The 18,416-nt window shown below is 37.8% G+C and overlaps 1 protein-coding gene across 1 annotated transcript in view; it reads left to right on the forward strand.

Annotated features, from left to right (window-relative positions):
* The window catches only part of csmd1b (CUB and Sushi multiple domains 1b), a 223,062-nt gene that overhangs the window by 188,775 nt on the left and 15,871 nt on the right, over positions 1-18,416 (forward strand). The window contains exons 37-40 of the mRNA XM_087278763.1: positions 4,072-4,245; positions 10,888-11,061; positions 12,380-12,453; positions 12,559-12,670. Of these exons, the coding sequence (XP_087134889.1) occupies positions 4,072-4,245; positions 10,888-11,061; positions 12,380-12,453; positions 12,559-12,670 (534 nt within the window). The remainder of the gene's footprint in view (positions 1-4,071; positions 4,246-10,887; positions 11,062-12,379; positions 12,454-12,558; positions 12,671-18,416) is intronic.

The following is an 18,416-nucleotide window of genomic DNA, read 5'->3' on the forward strand; positions in this document are numbered from 1 at the left end:
TCTATATGTTTTTGGATGCAAGACGAAATGTCTTGATATTTGAAGGGATTTCTTTAGTGCAGAGTCCTATTTAATTATCATTTGCTCCCTTTAGTAATACATTCTCTCCCATCAGTAAACAGAGTGTAATAATAAAGAGACAATAAACACTAAGCCCCTTGTTAGAATGCTGTCTTTTATATCTCTCTGTCCGTGGTTGGAGCATGTGAAAGAAAGGGTTGTTGTGTTTGGAGACATCTTAGAGACAAATCCCTTCCTGTTTTTTTCCTTAGTTAGGTAGCATACAGAATATGGAATCTGAATGTAGAACAGTGAAATTAAATTCTATTGTAGGTGCATACCAAAAGTGAAAAAAATAAACAAAACAGTTCAGTTTATTGTTATGTATGCTTTTGAGTAAGCACAGTTGAAGTTAGAATTATTAGCCCCCCTCAATTATTAGCCCCCCTGTTTAGTTTTCTCCAATTTGTGTTTAACGGAGAGAAATTTTTTTTAACACATTTTTAAACATGATAGTTTTAATAACTCATTTCTAATAACGTTGTTGTATAATGATGGTTTGTTCTGAGACAGAAGGAAAAAAATAGCTTAAAGGGGCTAATAATTTTGACCTTAAAATGGTGTTTAAAAAATTAAAAAATGCTTTTATTCTAGCCGAAATAAAACAAATAAGACTTTCTCCAGAAGAAAAAAATAATATCAGACATACTGTGAAAATGTCCTTGCTCTGTTAAACACCGTTTGGGAAATATTTGAAAAAGAAAAAAGTGGTGTAAAAAATGTTTCCCCTAAATGATTTCTTATTTTTTGTCAAACTTTATTGCTTCATACTACCAAACAAATTTAAATATTAGTGAAAGATAACAAGTAAAAATCATGCAGTTTTGAAATTAAGGTTTTTATTAAGGAAAAACAAAACACAAGACTGTAGATCCTAGTATGAAAAAAAAACACTTTTCAACAAAGCCTCATTTGTAAAAGTTACTTACAATGTTGAAAAAACTGTGAGAACATGTCAGATTTATTACAGTTACAGTTATGTTAATATAATAAAAAAACACTGTATTTTATTAGATATTAACAACATTCAATCAAATGACTACGACTTGTACAGTCTCAGAAATAAAGTTATGCAAGCTGTCACTGGAGTGGTACCTTTTTAAAAGGTACACATTTGTACCTAAAGAGTCTCTATTGGTACCTCAAAATTATACATTAGTACCTAAAAATTTTAACAGGAACACTTTTGTACTTTTTATGTACTAATATGTACCCTTGAGGTATTTATATGGACCTTTAAGCTACAAATTTGTACCTTTTGAAAAGGTACCACCCCAATGACAGCTCACGCACCTTTATTTCTGAGAGTGTATCATATCATATTGTTTACGATTTTATCATATTGTCTATGCACCTATGATAAAAATCATCTTCTGTAAGCTGTTTGGACAGAACTGTGTGTAGGTATATTGCGTACACAGTCATATTGGGGTGATTAAAACACAATACGTTTCTTTTTTTTTATTTTCTGACGTTAAAATAGGATTCAAATCCTTGCTATTTTGAGGCCCATTGCAATATAATGTAGGAATGCGGTTTTTCCACCCACCGAATTGATTGGCAGCCACATATTAACATGTCTCCATAGTGACGAGTATAGTCAACAAGACAGGACGTGAGCAAAGCAACTGGGATTACAAGATCTGTTTGGCTCTCTGTGATCATCAATCATCATTAAATGTGATCAAGAATGAGTTTTACAAGTTTAAAACATTTAACGTTTAACGTTTAAAACACTGCATGTTTGTAATGAATTACAGCGATTTTACCGACTTCATCACCACAGCCGCATATCAGTACAACTATAAAAGAAAACGCTCCAATCCCGGTTTATAGATGTTAAATCAGGTTTATTTTGTACATTAACATAACGGATGTCCATACAGCAGTTGATATTAACATGTATCCTGTCACAATTCCCGTGCAAAAACAGTGAAGGTTAAACACCCGCACTGTGTGCGTGTGTCCTTGCTGTGTGTGTGAATAAACTTTGTAATGACACTTTGTGACTGATCTTTGCAGAAAGGCTTGAATAACCTCACAACAAATACATCAAATAATCATTGGGAAAAGTCTTACTGTAGTATTTCTCACAACTTACGTGTTATCTGTCACTGTGCTGTTTATCTGACACAGCCGAGGCGGAGATTGAACACACTCTTACAGGCACGTGGGATTGGTGGGCGATGAAAACTAGCATTAAAGGCACATGCAACAAAAACAGCTACACAGTGTTCAGAACAGCAAATTCCAATCTTATGAAAGGTCTAATAAATGTTCTGATGTGTTTTTTGAGTTGAAACTTTATGCTGAGTTCAGACTGCATGATTTTCAAAATAATCGTGTCACAGATGTTTTCACACTGCATGACTATCTGGGCTAGCGTTTTGACGCTGCTTTGTTTACACTGCAAGATGAATCGGCGACAGGGGGTTTCACATTGCATGACTACAATAGGAAGAATCACCGACAACTTCATCCAAACTACATCTCATAATCAAAAACACGTAGTATATCTTTTGTTATTAACTACATAATGAGAAAGAAGCCTTTAATGAGATAGAAAATGTTCATATTTGCTCATCTGGGTTGATAGTGAATTAAAAATTTCTCCTCAACTTTCTTTTTTAACTTTCTGAATTAAACGTCAAACAGACACGGGTGCTCCTGTCAAACCTCCACTAGTTTTTCCTCCATTTCTTGGGTCTAAATAAACCGTAACTGAGCGCTTTTAACTTTCCCCTCAACCTCCCGCTGGCCTGTAGGTACACACGCAAAATGAATGCTGCTCTCTCATTGGCTGTAGGTGATCGCCGATGTTATTTTCGGTCAAATCTCAATTCACACAGCATGATTCGAATCGCCGACAACTCCAGATATTTAGCACGCCAAATATCTCACAGGCATTGGCGACACATCAGCGATTCTCTGAGATCGGGTCTTTGATAGTTCATACTGTGCGATTGTCACTCACGTGCACGAGCACCGATTTGCATGTGATTTCAGGCCTTTAGCATCGATTTCTCAAAACCTGTCGGCGAGTCAAAATCGGGGCTAAAATCATGCAGTCTGAATTCGGCATTACAGACACATTCTGGATACACAAAAGATCTTAAATAGGTGCACTTTAACCAAGAAATTAACAGCACTTAAGACTGACAAAAGCTTTTTGTAGTTTTCATCATGAGTTTTGTTGAAATATCTACTGTTGGAGCTATTGTTGGAACTATTGGAGCCTTATTTTATATCAAAGCCTTATAGTGCAGTGTCAACATACAATAAACAGTCACAGAAATATCAATTAATATTTCAGCATGTGGCAGGGTAGGAGTCTGCAAGCATTCGATGCTGTGATGAAAACCACTGCAAATACAACGTGAATGTTCTTTAAAAGCACTCTAAAAGTTTAAAGGGGACCTATCATGCCCCTTTTTACAAGATGCAAATGAAGTCTCTGATGTCCCTAGAGTGTGCATGTGAAGTTTCAGATCAAAATATTCCACAAATAATGTCTTATAACTCCCCCTTTTAGGCTTTGATCCTAATTGTGCCATTTTAGTGACTGTCACTTTAAATTTAAATGATATTAGGCTGTTTTCAAAAGAGGGGGGAGCTACAAATGCTTATGTGTCAGCATAGTGGCAGATTCAAACACAAGACTGACGTCATATACTAATGAGAGAGAGATCTTCACTAATGGGTGGAGCTTTCCCCCTGTGATGACGTGTACACAGAGAAAATGTCAATTAAAGTGTTTCTGCAGACTGTTTATATCAACTTTGAAAATAAAAAAAACATAAATTAAGGCATTTTTACCATTAGAAGATGGTTATATTTACATAATGTGCCACACAACTGTGTTTAAACCCCATATAAATGTGACCTTTTTTAATGAATAAATAACAAATTCAGGATATTTAGAATTACGCACAATTCCAATATTGTGAATGTTCATTATGATAATATACTGAATATCGACACGCTTACATTGTTGCGGTGGTGTTTTTGCAGTCATCATGTGTGGCCAGCCTCCAGCGATCCACTATGGCCGAGTGGAGGGGTCCGACCTGCAGTGGGGTTCAAGTGTTACCTACAGCTGCTTTGAAGGATACCAGTTATCCTCTCCAGGAATAGCCACATGTGAAGGGAATGGCACATGGCGTGGTGAAATCCCTCAGTGTCTGCGTAAGTACTGTGTTGTTCCATTAACATCAAACAGAATTGAACCCATTAGCACATCCATGAAAAAAAGAGGATGTAAACAATGTGTTTTGCTTCAGTAGATGGCACGTTTGATTACAAATGAAAATAAGGCTGCGATTGATAGAAAATACAGTTTGTTTTTGTGCTAATATGCTTTATACCACTGTACAGCAGGACATTGTAGAATGATGTTATTTACAGTATAGACGTTGTGTCGCCTATCCAAGTTTAAGGGAACAGCAAATAAAAACTTGACTTTTAGTTGATCATTTGGTATCAGAAGTGGCTTATGTAAAAGGCAAATACCTCTAGATTATGTTTATTTTACCAAAATAAAAGATGATCATCTTAATTTTTGATTATTTAATTAGGGCCGTAAGGTCTGACTTTGCTTAGACAAAAGTCTTGTCACTTAACAGAAATAATGTCCAGCATCGAATATAAAGTCATGCTGCAGTGGAAAAAGAATTAATATTGTGTCTGACTCTCATGAACCTGGAGGACTGCATCCATACAGCTCTGCAATAACTCAAATTACTTATTGATAAAGTCATCTGGAATGGCTAAGAAAGCGCCCTTTCAGGACTCCCAGAGTTCATCAAGATTTTTTAGATTCATCTTCAATGCCTCCTTCTTTATCTTACCCCAAACATGCTCAATAATGTTCATGTCCGGTGATTGGGCTGGCCAATTCAGGAGCACCTTGACCTTCTTTGCTTTCAGGAACTTTGATGTGGAGGCTGAAGTATGAGAAGAAGCGCTATTCTGCTGATGATTTTGCCCTCTTCTGTGGTTTGTAATGTATTAGGTTAATTAGGTAGGTTAGGGTAATTAGGCAAGTTATTGTATAATTACAGTTTGTTTTGTAGACTCGGAAAAAAAATTAGCCTAAAGCGCCTAATAATTTTGTCTATAAAATGGTGCTTAAAAAAAAAAAAAAATGCTTTTATTCTAGTCAAACTAAAATAAATAAGACTTTCTATAGAAGAAAAAAAAACATTATCAGACATACTGTAAAAAAGTTTCTGAATCTGTTAAACATCTTTTGGGAAATATTTAAAAAAGAAAAAAAATCAAAGGGGGGCTAATAATTCTGTTAACACAAATAACAGAATTAATTAAGGGTGCTTTCACACCTGTGAATCGATTCAGTTTTTCCGAAACAGAGATAACAATTGTTACATTGTTGCTCTTTGGTCTTGGAGCAGTTCGCTTTCACACTGCAAAGTTTCTAATCGGATCAAAAGAGCTAAAACAAGTCACTTGCGAGTAAACTCTCCTCACATTGGTCAGAGTGTCAGGGTTTATTTTGCAGCGTCCCGCTCAGCTGTCAGGAGAGGTGGTGGTTTGGTGGTGATTGACAGGGTGCGCGCGTGACGTGTCTGAGGAGAGACACGGTGGGGAGGGGTGAGAAGGGTGCGCGACGATGCCTATTTGAGGACCGGGAGAGAGACGCGAGATTACCGGGAGATCATCACTCGTTTGCGGGCATCCGGAGACTCGCGAAACTTCCCGCCCTACTCATAATTCTCTCTTCATATAGCCGTAAGCATATTACATATCCATAAAACACTGTGATATAACCGCGCTCAGATCGTTTGCTTTCTCACTGCAATCGAACCGCTCCAGGGTTCGTTTCAATCGAGCCGAGACCCCCTCATTCAAGCGATCTCGGAGCGATTACTTTGGCGCGGAACAGAGCGCGATTGCCCTGTTCACATATGCCAATCGAACCGCGCTAACTGCGCAAACAAGATACGTTCCGAAACAAAAGTGTAGGTGTGAAAGCACCCTAAGTCATAACTCATCAGAATCAGAATCAGTTTTATTGCCAAGTGTGCTTCACACACACAAGGAATTTCTTTTGGCTACAGAAGCTTCCAGTGTTCATAAAGTGACAAGTGACAACTGAAAATGAATATAAAAAACGATGATAAACATTAAACAGAGATGCAGTTAGTCAAGAAACCTGGATGTGGAATTGTATGTACAAATTTGTCATAAATATGCAGGTTATATGGTGCTGTGTACAATGCCAGTGGAAAAACTGCATTGTATATTGTTATAAGGTGCTGTGTACAAGTGCGTATAAGAAATTATTGCACATATTTATTGCACAGTTGGGGATATTTAACTGTTCATAAGGTAGATGGCCTGAGGAAAAAAAACTTTTCCTGTGTCTGGCTGTTTTTGTGCATGGTGCTCGGAAGCGCCAACCAGACGGTAACAGTTCGAACAGGAAGTGTGCTGGGTGCGAGGCGTCTAGAGTAATTTTGCAAGCCCTTTTACTCAGTCTGGAAAAGTACAGTTCTTGAAGTTTAGGAAAGGTATAGTTCCAGTGATACGTTCAGCAGTCCGGACTATGCGGACTACGGCAGTGCAGTGGATGGAATGGATGACAGGTGAGTGGAATTGCACGAGCAGCTCCTGTGGCAGGTTAAACTTCCTCAGCTGACGAAGGAAGTACAGTCTCTGCTTCACAATAGAGTCTATAAATGTCCTACTTCAGATCCTGAGAGATGGTGGTGCCCAGGAACCTGAATGACTCTACTGCAGCCACAGTGCTGTTTATGATGGTGAGTGGGGGGGGTGCAGGGGGGTTTCTCCTAAAGTCCACTATCATCTCCACTGTTTTGAGCGTGTTCAGCTCCAGGTTGTTGTATCTGCACCATAACGCCAGCCGCTCCACCTCCTGTCTGTATTCAGACTCGTCTCTGTTCCAGATGAGGCCGATAACAGTAAAGTCGTCTGCAAACCTAATGAGTTTGATGGAGGGGTCTTTTGCGGTGCAGTCATTGGTGTACAGGGAAAAGAGCAGAGGGGAGAGAACGCATCCCTGGGGGGCACCAGTGCTAATGGTGCGGCTGTTGGATGTGATTTTGCCCATTCTGACTAGCTGTTGTCTATCTGTCAGAAAGCTAGTGATCCATTGACAGACAGAGCTAGGAACAGAGAGCTGGGTCAGTTTGTGCTCGAGCAGTGATGCGACGATGGTGTTAAAGGCAGAACTGAACTCAACAAACAGAATCCTTGCGTAGTTACTTGGTTTGTCCAGATGTTGTTGGGGATAATGCAGTCGCATGTTGACTGCATCATCCACAGACCGGTTTGCTCTATAGGCAAACTGTAAGGGGTCCAGTGATGTCCTTCAGATATGCTAGCACCAGTCTTTCGAATGACTTCAAGGCTACAGATGTTAAGGCAACAGGTCTGTAGTCATTGAGTCCTGTGATCTTTGGCTTGAACATTCAATTCAGTTCAATTCACGTTTATGTATCGTGCACTTTTACAATGTAGTTTGTGTCAAAGCAGCTTTTACATTGATTTTCTCTTACGTTGAGTTTGTCAGTCCAGTTTTTAGAGTTGAAGTTCAGTTTAGTTCAGTTCAGTATGGTTTATTTTTCACTGCTGAAAGTCCAAACACTGAAGAGCAAATCCATCAATGCACAGCTCCACAAGTGCCAAACCAAGCAAGCCAGTGGCGACAGCGGCTTCATTCAACTTTTTAATACGTTAAACTAACTTACTTCATTAAGTGAATTTCATTTAAAAAAATAGCAAGCATATATACCATCATACCACCCAGCACCATATATTATATATATGAGCCCATGGTATCTTCAGTGGCTGCTGTTGTTGTGGTTGGAGTGTTGTGTCACTATGATGGAAAGTTCATAGCTTGAGTGAAATTGTGTGAAACGCAGCTACAACACATCATAAAACCTGTTTTGGCATTTTCAATACAAGTGTCAACACATCACAAATGGATCCCTCAAGTAGCCTGGCTTTTCAGCATGCAGCGTGAAAGGTATAAGGTGCATGCACAGAGTCTGCTGTTAAATCCTTCTGGCTTTTATTGTAAGCCTTTGACACAATGTCAGCTCTTACAAAAAAAAAAAATCCTTGTTAAAAGTGCAAGGGAAAAAAAGAAAAGAAACCTATTATAAGTACCCACGTCAAAAAGTACTATTATATAGTGGAGAACAGGGGTAGTTGTCTCATGGGGAAAAAAAATGTCACAAAGACTAAAACTTTTAAGGCAAAACACACGAGTGCTTGTTTTCTTTTTTCCCAGCTGTGGTTGTATATGCTACTCTGCAATAAGCAATCTGTTGACTTTACGTAAAAAGGTGTGTAATCCTTTTGTTTTTAAAGGGATTAGTTTACTTCCAATAATAATAATAATAATAAAGAGTAAACTCATTACTTTAAAATAAAGCAATTTGATTTTGTGCATAATTCTAAAAAATAAGTTAAATCAGCTTAACAGTTCCCAGTTACAGAGGATAACAGAAAAGGGAAGGATCAATCACAGAAAGACTGGATACAGAAAACACTTTGTGTCGTTACAATAAAGACTCAACACTGTGTATGTGAATGTGAGGTGTATTTATAATCCTGGTAATCCAGTGTGTGTTCAATCAGTTTGAAAATTGGAACTGGTGTGTGTGAGAAGTGCATGACGGGATGTGTAGTTCTCCAGTTATCTGCAACTGCTAGGTCGCAGCTGATTGTGACAAAAATATTAAGTAAATGAACTGTGTGCATAATTATGATAATGACGTGAAGTCAGCTTAACAGTTCCAAGTTACTATGGGCAAAGTCACTTTACTAGGTGACATCAACTAGTGACTTTTAATGCACATTTTTATTAACTAATGACTTTTTACCAAAACATGTTTAATTACAAACTTTTTTATTTTTTATTTATTTATTTTATTTTGTCACTTTTTATCATTCGAACTTAAAAAAAATCTATATTATATTTGTAACACATTTGGCAGCATATAAATACAATAACAGTATATATTCAGACAAGCATCAACTAAGATTTTGCAGTTGTTTGAGAATGAAAGTTCTGAAAAGTAGATTTCACTGATTTTCAATGCTAGCTTGTCAAGCTGTCATGTGACTATTTGTTTCAATGAGTAAGCCAGTTGCCTTGAAAATTGTAACATAAGGAGTCGGGTGACACCGAAGGTGAGGATCCACATGCAGCTTATTATGAGGTTCGTCAGGCAAGCAATGGTCAAACACACGAGCAAATGGGTACATACAGCTAACCAAAAAGACAAAGTCAAGTAACCGGCAAATAGTCGATGCAGATGGCAGACAAAGTAAACAAGGCAAGGATCAATCACAGAAAGACTAGATACAGAAAACACTTTGTGATGTTACAGTAAGAAGACTCAGAACTGTGTGCGTGAATGTGAGGTGTAGTTATAGTCCTGGTAATCAGTCTATGTTGAGCTTCCAGTGCTTGTGCAATCAGTGTGAGAACTGGAACTGGTGTGTGTGAGAGGTGCATGATGGGATTTGTAGTTAAGTCAGCTTAACAGTTCCAAGTTACAATGGGCTTAGTCACTTTATTAAGTGACGTCAACTAGTGACTTTTAATGCACATTTTAAATTAACTAATCGTTTTTACCAAACTATTTTTAATTAAAAACTTTTTCATTTATTTATTTATTTATTTATTTATTTAATTTTGTCAATTTTTATCCTTCGAACTAAAGAAATCTATATCATATTTGTAACACATTTAGCAGCATATAAATACAACAGCATTAACAGTATATATTTAGAAAAACATCAACCACGATTTTGCAATTCTGCAAAAGTGAAAGATCTGAGAACTAGATTTAACTGATTTTAAATGCTGAGTTGTCAAGCTGCCATTTGTTTATATGTTGTCATTTTCTACTTATTATTATACTGAGCCAATCATATTTTCTGTCCTCTATTTCTAAGTCATCTAATAAACATCAATAAACTGTATATTAATAATAATAATAATAATAATAATAATAATAATAATTCAACTGATAACAGGTAAAAAGGAAGAAGACCCTATTATTTATTCACCCATTCACTTTTACTAGTGTACATAGTGTTATTTATGTCATATTCGCTGTGTATTCTTACACAATTAATGCTAAATTAAATATAGATTTTGTCAACTTGGTCTGAAAATATGTCTTTCTTTTTGAAAAAAAAGTTAGTCCTGGTCTCCCTGACAGTACATACAGTACCTCACTATGCAGTTCAGCATGAATACTGCAAACTAGTTGATATTCAGCCTTCTTCCATATCACACCTCTGGCTCCCTGTACCTGCTAGAATCAAGTTCAAACATTTGTCCTAGCATATAAGGCAGCCACTGGTCGAGCACCCTATACACATAGTCCATGCTGAAACTTTCAAATGCTCAGCCACTTCAGTATCAGTTATTTGATGGAATCATCTTCCTCTACTTATGAGATCTCCCCTCATATTTTAATAATTTGTTTTTGATCTGTTTATTTTCAAAAAAAATTTTGTTGGATCTATATTAGGTCATCTGTTTGTTGACTCTGACAGCTAAATAAGCTTAAAAATAAGCCTCAAACAAGTGAAACCCATAATGATATAAACAAAGGGGACTATTATAACAGTATGACTTCTGAAATGTGATTAAATGTGTGATTAAAAGACTTTCTGTTAGTGTTTGTTCTTTTTGACTGTTGCAATTTGTCATTTTCAAACACACAGCACATTTTAATACTAAATGATGTTCTAGAAAAGAAAGTAGCTAAACTGAGACACTGATAAAGTGAAGTCTTTTTTGATTTGTGTCTTTTACAGCCGTGCTATGTGGAGATCCAGGGACCCCTGCAGAGGGCTACATGGAGGGCCGGCAGTTCACCTATAAATCAGAAGTGACATTCCACTGCAGACCTCCTTACCTGCTGGTGGGCTCTTCTAGAAGACTTTGTGAAGCAGACGCTTCCTGGAGTGGATTTCAGCCTTCTTGCATTGGTGAGCCACTATGCTCTTTGAAGAAAAAAAAAAATTGGCATTTCTATGTGAAGGTTGCATGTTCTCCCCGTGATTGCGTGGGTTTCCTCTGAGTGTTTCGGTTTCCTCCACAGTCCAAAGACATATTGTATAGGTGAATCGGGTAAGCTAAATTGTCCGGAGTGTAAAAGTGTGGATGAGAGTGTAAGGGTGTTTCCCAGTCATGGGTTGCAGCTGGAAAGGCATCTGCTGCATAAAACATATGATGAATAAATTGGCGGTTCATTCCACTGTGGCGACCCCCGATCAATAAAGTGACTTAAGCCTAAAAAACGAAACAAAAAAATAAATGTATTTATATATATATATATACACACACACACACACACATACCCAAACACACATTTATACAACAGTTCTGTCTGGTTCTTGAAATATGATATTCTTCACCCTTCTGTATTTCTCCACCCACATAGAGTGGCAGCAGATCAATAAACTCACTATGGTTTGACCAATATTGGTAAAATAATTGTTTGGTGTGGTCAGAGATACATTTGCTAAATCCCTAATTTTGAGTTCTGAAAAGTCATTTGAAATAAAAACTAATTGTAATAGAACACTATGAAACCATGGCCCATTTGCTCATACACGCCACACAAAATGTGCAATGAATAAGAAGAGATGTGGACGAAACAAAAAAACTAAATCAAGTAATTTTAGCATGTCAAAGTCATATTTATGCATATAAAAATATTTTCCCAACAACAAAGTTGTGGCTAGTGAAAATGCAGAGTGGCTAGTAACATGATCAAAAAAGTGAATGTCAAGCCCTGTATATATATATATATATATATATATATATATATATATATATATATATATATATATATATATATATATATATATATATATATATATATATATATATATGTATATATATATATATATATATATATATATAGATATATATATATAGATATAGATATGTATATATATATATATATGTATATATATATATATATATATATATATATATATATATATATATATATACGTGTGTGTGTGTGTGTGTGTGTGTGTGCGTGTGTGTGTGTGTGTGTGTGTGTATACTGTATGTGTGTGTGTGTATATATGCACACAGTCTTATAATCCTTTGTGTTCAACAAAAGAAAGAAACTTAAATAGGTTTGTGACAATTAAACATCTTAATAATAACTAACTTGAGTAAGGTTGTTAGGTAATGCAATGATAAATGTGGACTATAGCTTCTTATTGCAATGTGTTAGTATACATTGTAATCATATATTATGAAATGTGTACTCTAAATATGTATTTATAGATTCAACAAACAGCGCATGTAAGGATCCCGGCACCCCAGCGTATGGAATTCCAGTCCAGGCTCAGGGATTTGAGGTGAGAAGATATTCAACCATTTCTTCTTCTTTAGTTTATTGAATTACAGGTTTCATTTCAGTATTTTATTCTTTTATTCTGAATAACGCAATCTTCTTCTTTCAGGTCGGAAGCAAAATTTTCTTCAGATGTCGGAAAAACTACCACATCCTTGGCTCAACAACAAGAACGTGTTTAGAAAATTTAACATGGAGTGGGATGCAACCTGAGTGTGTTGGTAATTATCACTACATTCTGACTCTCTTCCAAAACGTTATGTTAATTTTAGCCCGAGTGTGAAGGCTGTTGTAAGAAATCTTTTTTTAGCCAGTGATGGCAGTTTCATTATGCATTGTGACAAAAAATAATAATAAATATAAAAATAACAATTAAACCGTATGCAAGGAATAAAAATACAATGTAGTCATTATGAAAAATAGTACTCAGTCACTGGCTGAAGCAGAATCATTATGGACAAAACTGCAAAACAGATCTGTTTCAAGACCTATATATCACTAAAATCAGTGGGACATACTTAATTTCCCTTGGTATACTAAGATATTAGATGATCAAATTCATTAGGAACCTTTTTGATGAGGCTTAATGAATACTTGAATGAAAATGAGCCCAGAAAAAGAATAAAGCATACTAAATCGTACATTAAGGGGCTTCTTTTAATGGTATTCTGTGAGTAAATGCTACAAAAGAGACTTTTTCCATTTTCAATTCATTTATTTTTGCACATTTGTATTAGTGGAGGGAAGCTTTACATTGTCTTTCAGGTGGGTGTTCCTATGAATGTGACATTGGGTAGAGACAATGAATTGATAAGAATCTGTCGTTTAAGTCAGCATTATACTGCTCACACAATATGAAACTTTCTGAATAGTCAAAATAATGTTTTGGCTTTGCTGTTGGCTTTGCTGATGTCATTACTGTGAGTGTAGACCTTTTTGAGCAATGTAAACAAAAACAATGGTCCCAACCCAGATAGCATACGAATGTGGGCCACTTTAGGCAGTTATGTGGCACTGGTGGTATTCCTTTGCCCCAGACAAAATGAGTGTGAGCCTGAAGTGGCCCACCTGTACAATGGGAAAGAGGGGCCAAATATTCAAATTCTTGTATGGGCCATTTTTGGCAAAATGTAATCTGAATGTGAGCCCAATGTGACCCATGTGGAAAATGATAAATTTGGCCCAAATGTGAGGACAAATGTGGGCCACAGTCGGCATTTGAGGGTAATCTGAGTCTAAACCTAAAGTGGCTTATACATGTAGGTGCAAATGTGGCCCAATTATCTTAAGACATATGTGGAACACTTTTGGCAAATATTTGGCACAGTTAGCTCTGGCCAATGTGGTTGTGAGCCTAAAGCGGCCCAGAGAAGATATGGCAAATGTGGCCCAGTTATCTTAAAACATATGTGGACCACATAGACTAGAGTCACCATCATGGAGAAAAGTGTTTGCTTTAGTTGGGCTCATAGCCCTAAATGTTTTAATAAAAATTTGCCTTTGGGCTGCTGTGACTTTTAAGAATTTTGCATGAAAAGTTTGTTCATTACAGCAAACAAAATGAAGTGAGGCACAACCGGTGATAAAAAAAATATAATTCACTGATGTTTGGTCCATTATTAAAAGTAAAAGGCCAGATTTAGGCCAGAATAAAAGCAAACAGAATAAGGTCAGTTTTGGTTTATTTGGTTGAATTCTGGCAAATATGTGGTGTTGCTTTGGCTTAGTTGTGGCCCAGATCTGACCAACAGGAACAGACACCCTTTAGCCATCATTCCATTCAGTATGTGGTTCAGATGTAAGTGTCTGGTGTGGGCCGGATCTGGGCCAGAATAAAAGCAAACTGTGGCCTAGAATAGGGTCAGTTTTGGTTCATTTGGTTTAATTCTGGCTAATATGTGGTGTTGCTTTGGCTTAGTTGTGGCCCAGATCTGATAAACAGGAGTGGACCGCCCTAGAGCCATCATTCCATTCGGTATGTGGTCCAGATGTAAGTGTCTGGTGTGGGCTGGATCTGGGCCAGAATAAAAGCAAACTGTGGCCCAGAATAGGGTCAGTTTTGGTTCATTTGGTTGAATTCTGGCTAATATGTGGTATTGCTTTGGCTTATTTGTGGCCCAGATCTGATAAACAGGAGTGGACCGCCCTAGAGCCATCATTCCATTCAGTATGTGGTCTAGGTGTAAGTGTCTGGTGTGTGCCGGATCTGGGCCAGAATAAAAGCAAACTGTGGCCTAGAATAGGGTCAGTTCTGGTTCATTTGGTTGAATTCTGGCTGATATGTGATATTGCTATGGCTTGTGGCCCAGATCTGAAAAACAGGAGCGGGCCACCCAAGTACCATCATTTCATGCGGTATGTGGGCCGGATGTAAGTGTCTGGTGTGGGCCGGATTTGAGCCACATGAATTTGGCTAGCTGGGAATGTATTTCTTGTTTTACATTCTTAATTTCTAGAGCTTCCCTGAACCCAAAAAGAGCCACATATTGATAAATAATGTTATGATAGCTGTTTTAACATGAAGTTATGATTGAATTGCCTTTTGTTACAGTTATGAAATAGTTTGATAACAAGCTGGAAATGTTCATGTGCAAAAGACATCAGGAAAACCTTGCAGAATTCACTCAATTAGCTTAGCAACATGCTATAAAACAGCAAATTCTGTTGACTTCAGTGAGTGAGAGTCAAATCTGCTATGCGAAAGACACTATTTACTTCATACTGTAGGTTGACTAAGAATCACTCAATTATTGGGTACCGTTTTACTTTGCTTGCTGCATCAAACAGTGTGCTTCTTACGTAGGTTTCTGACAGAAGAGCAGCTTCCTTGGTTCTGTTGCACAGTCATAGTGTTATTTTAGATTAAAAACAAGGTTTCATTAGTGTGTGATTGATGATGTACTATCAGGAGAGCAAAGGTAGGTGAGGAAAAAGAGAGTAAGGTCTTTACATGGGAAATTACTGCAGGATGGCATTGTTTGAAATAGTACAGAGTGAGGGCAGCTAAGGGTGATCGTCTTAAACGCTCCCATTGAGTAGCAGTGTGAAGGTTCTGTGTGAAATCTACTTTTTAAAATAGAAGTTCAAGCAGTGCCATGCATTTGATCCTTGTCACTGTCCCAGTGATTATTCTCTAAAGGCCCCGCTATACTTCAAATGAAATAACAATGAACTGAAATAATGTCATCATTTAATGTCCTTCAGCTTAGTCCCTGATTTATCAGGGGTTGCCACACTGGAATGAACTGCCAGTTATTCCAGCATATGTTTTATGACACGGATGCCCCTCCAGCTGCAAACCAGCACTAGGAAGCACCCATACACTCTCTCATTCAAACACTAATTTTAGTTTTTACCCAATATATCCAATACCATGTGTCTTGGATGTAATACTATATACTATAGTGTAAACGAGAGCACCCCGAGGAAACCCACGCATGCACAGAGAGAAAATCCAAACTCCACACAGATATGCCTTCTGGCCCACACGAGACGCTAACTAGCGGCTTTCTTGCTGTGAGGCGACAGTGCTGACCACTGAGCCACAGTGGCACCTGAAATGATGCCTCCTCTGGGCAAACTTCTTGTACAGAGCTGCAGTTTAGGCTGGAGAATGCTGTATGTCCATCGTAGAGTAGCTGCAGGTTCAAGTAGATCACCGGCAGATGTTTAGGCTGGCCCTCTGGATCAATGCCAAGACCTGTCTGTCACTGAGGTCTTTCAGGAATCAGACTCATGGTCTCACTCCTTCATGACCACCACAGCATCTGCTCAGTATACGGCCTGGTCCAGGACTATGGAGACCACTAGAAGTCCTTTATGGTTGGCATTATGTCTTGTGTTGTCCTTGAGGTCCTTGATGATTGGCATCATCTCTTCACAGGTCTTGGATCACATCAATGGCCCTGCATATTCCCATCTCTAGGGACCTTGGTATAAGTATCCCCAGGTGGAAATAGGTGGATGGTTTTGTTCTAGGCAAAACTTTTTTAGGCCATTTATTCAGGCCGGATGGAGAGAGTGGGGGGAGTAGCAGCAAGTCAACCCCCATGGAGTAACACAACAAAACAAAAATATTAATTTTGAGTTAATGAGACATGAGGCTGATTACCATATACTTGGCTAATACTTTGTACAGATATCAGAAATGATTGAGGAGGAGTTGGAAATGTTGGAGGGAGTGTAGAATTGGTGAGCAGCCAAACGCTGAAGAGAGAGGGAATGCGTCATTTAAATAGACCACAGTGACAGATATCAGAACCAGATTGCTACACGTCCGCTGATGCAACCTTGTCTGAGATGTCATACCTCAACTAACAATATGCTAAAACTAAATTATAAATGAAATGTTTTGCTAAAACAATTATTTCCCACCAAAAATATATGATGTTGTCATAAATTGTGGCCACTTCATACATTTCATTGTGTTACACTTCTTTCTTTTGGTGTCAATTTATATTGACTTTATGGCATTACCAAACAACAAATTGAGAAACAAAAAACAAAAGACAAACAAGTAAGATTTAAGCTAAATAAAAGTACACTTTCAGAAATTGGCTGCAACCCTGTTGTTCTCTCTCAGTCGCCATCACTGTTGTGTTGTGCAGTGTGACACATTTTCAACCCAACCTACTGTATCATGGTGGTGTTGGAGTGTTCGAAAATGGTATACTTTGAATCAAACTTCTTTTTTCCTCCAAACATAAAATGAAATACGATTTAATTTGAAGTATACCACAGCCTTAAGCCAGTATTTCCCAACCCTGTTCCTAGAGGCACACCAACAGTGCACATTTTCCTAAACAAATAAACCTAAACTGACACATCAGAACATTAGAAGAGACTCCAAAATCTGAAATGAAGGGCTCAAATAAAAGAGACATTCCAAATATGTACTGTTGGTGTGCCTCTGGGAACAGGGTTGGAAAACACTGCTTTAAGCTATTTATATCAATTGTTAAAAGAACCAATGGGGGTATGAAGATTAAAGTTAGCTATGTGTCAACTGCTTGTACATAAATGTTGAATTTTTGGACCCCTTTGCAGTGCACCGTGCCAAATCCTTGGGGCATCTTGGTTGTGTAAAGAAGTGTAACTGTCAGAAGCTAAGAAGCATGGAGAATTGAGTTGACGAAAAAGTGAGGTGTGAGGACATGGCTCATATATTATGGAGTATGGCTGCACTCAAGGCTTGTCCCAGAACATTTCTTTTAGTGGTGTGGCTTTGTTTTAACCATTCTGTAGTATTCTGCCGGGACTCAACTGCTGTATCTTTCTGATTTAGCTTTTATTGAAATTTCAGAGAGTCTCTGAGGATTTTTAAAACAAAAACTCTTACCAATTTCTTGACATTTGAAGCAGCCGATACTAATTGTTTAACCTTTAGCTGAAAACTGAGGTATGACTATGTTTATCCAACCTAACAAGGCTATAAATGTAGTATATGTACAACTATGGCATGCATCATACTGCGAATCTCAAATTGTAATAGTTAAAAATAGCTGTTTTTACTGGTATATTAAATTGTTGGCTTGCAAAATCAGATGTATTCTTCAATGAAACCACAGTCTTGGTATGAGATGCACAAATGCACTCAATCTGCAACAGTTGCTCATACATAAAGGAAGGTTGAGGGCTTTCGATGAGGACATGGAGGAAGGGACACCCAGAGGAACCTTGGTGGTGTTGGAGGGACCAGGGTGCAGCCAAGAGGATAGTCCATGGAGGAGTCAAAAGTGTGAGGAGCCATGGTGGAGATGTGGCTGATGGTACCAGGGGCCTTACAAATTGAGATGAAGACAAAAGGTGGAGATGGAGAGCTGAAGAATCAGGGTGAAAAAGAGGATCCAGTGTGACAAGGCAGAGGTGGAAGGATGATGCTCCTTCCGCCTTGCTCCTTCTTATCTATTCTCACTTCTGCAGATCCATGTGCCCTCCAGAAACTTGCGTTCTGTGAATGAACGTCGC

The sequence above is a fragment of the Danio rerio genome, chromosome 13, assembly GCF_052040795.2.
Source record: "Danio rerio strain M-AB ecotype USA chromosome 13, GRCz13ab, whole genome shotgun sequence".
In the NCBI taxonomy this organism is placed as follows: domain Eukaryota; kingdom Metazoa; phylum Chordata; class Actinopteri; order Cypriniformes; family Danionidae; genus Danio; species Danio rerio.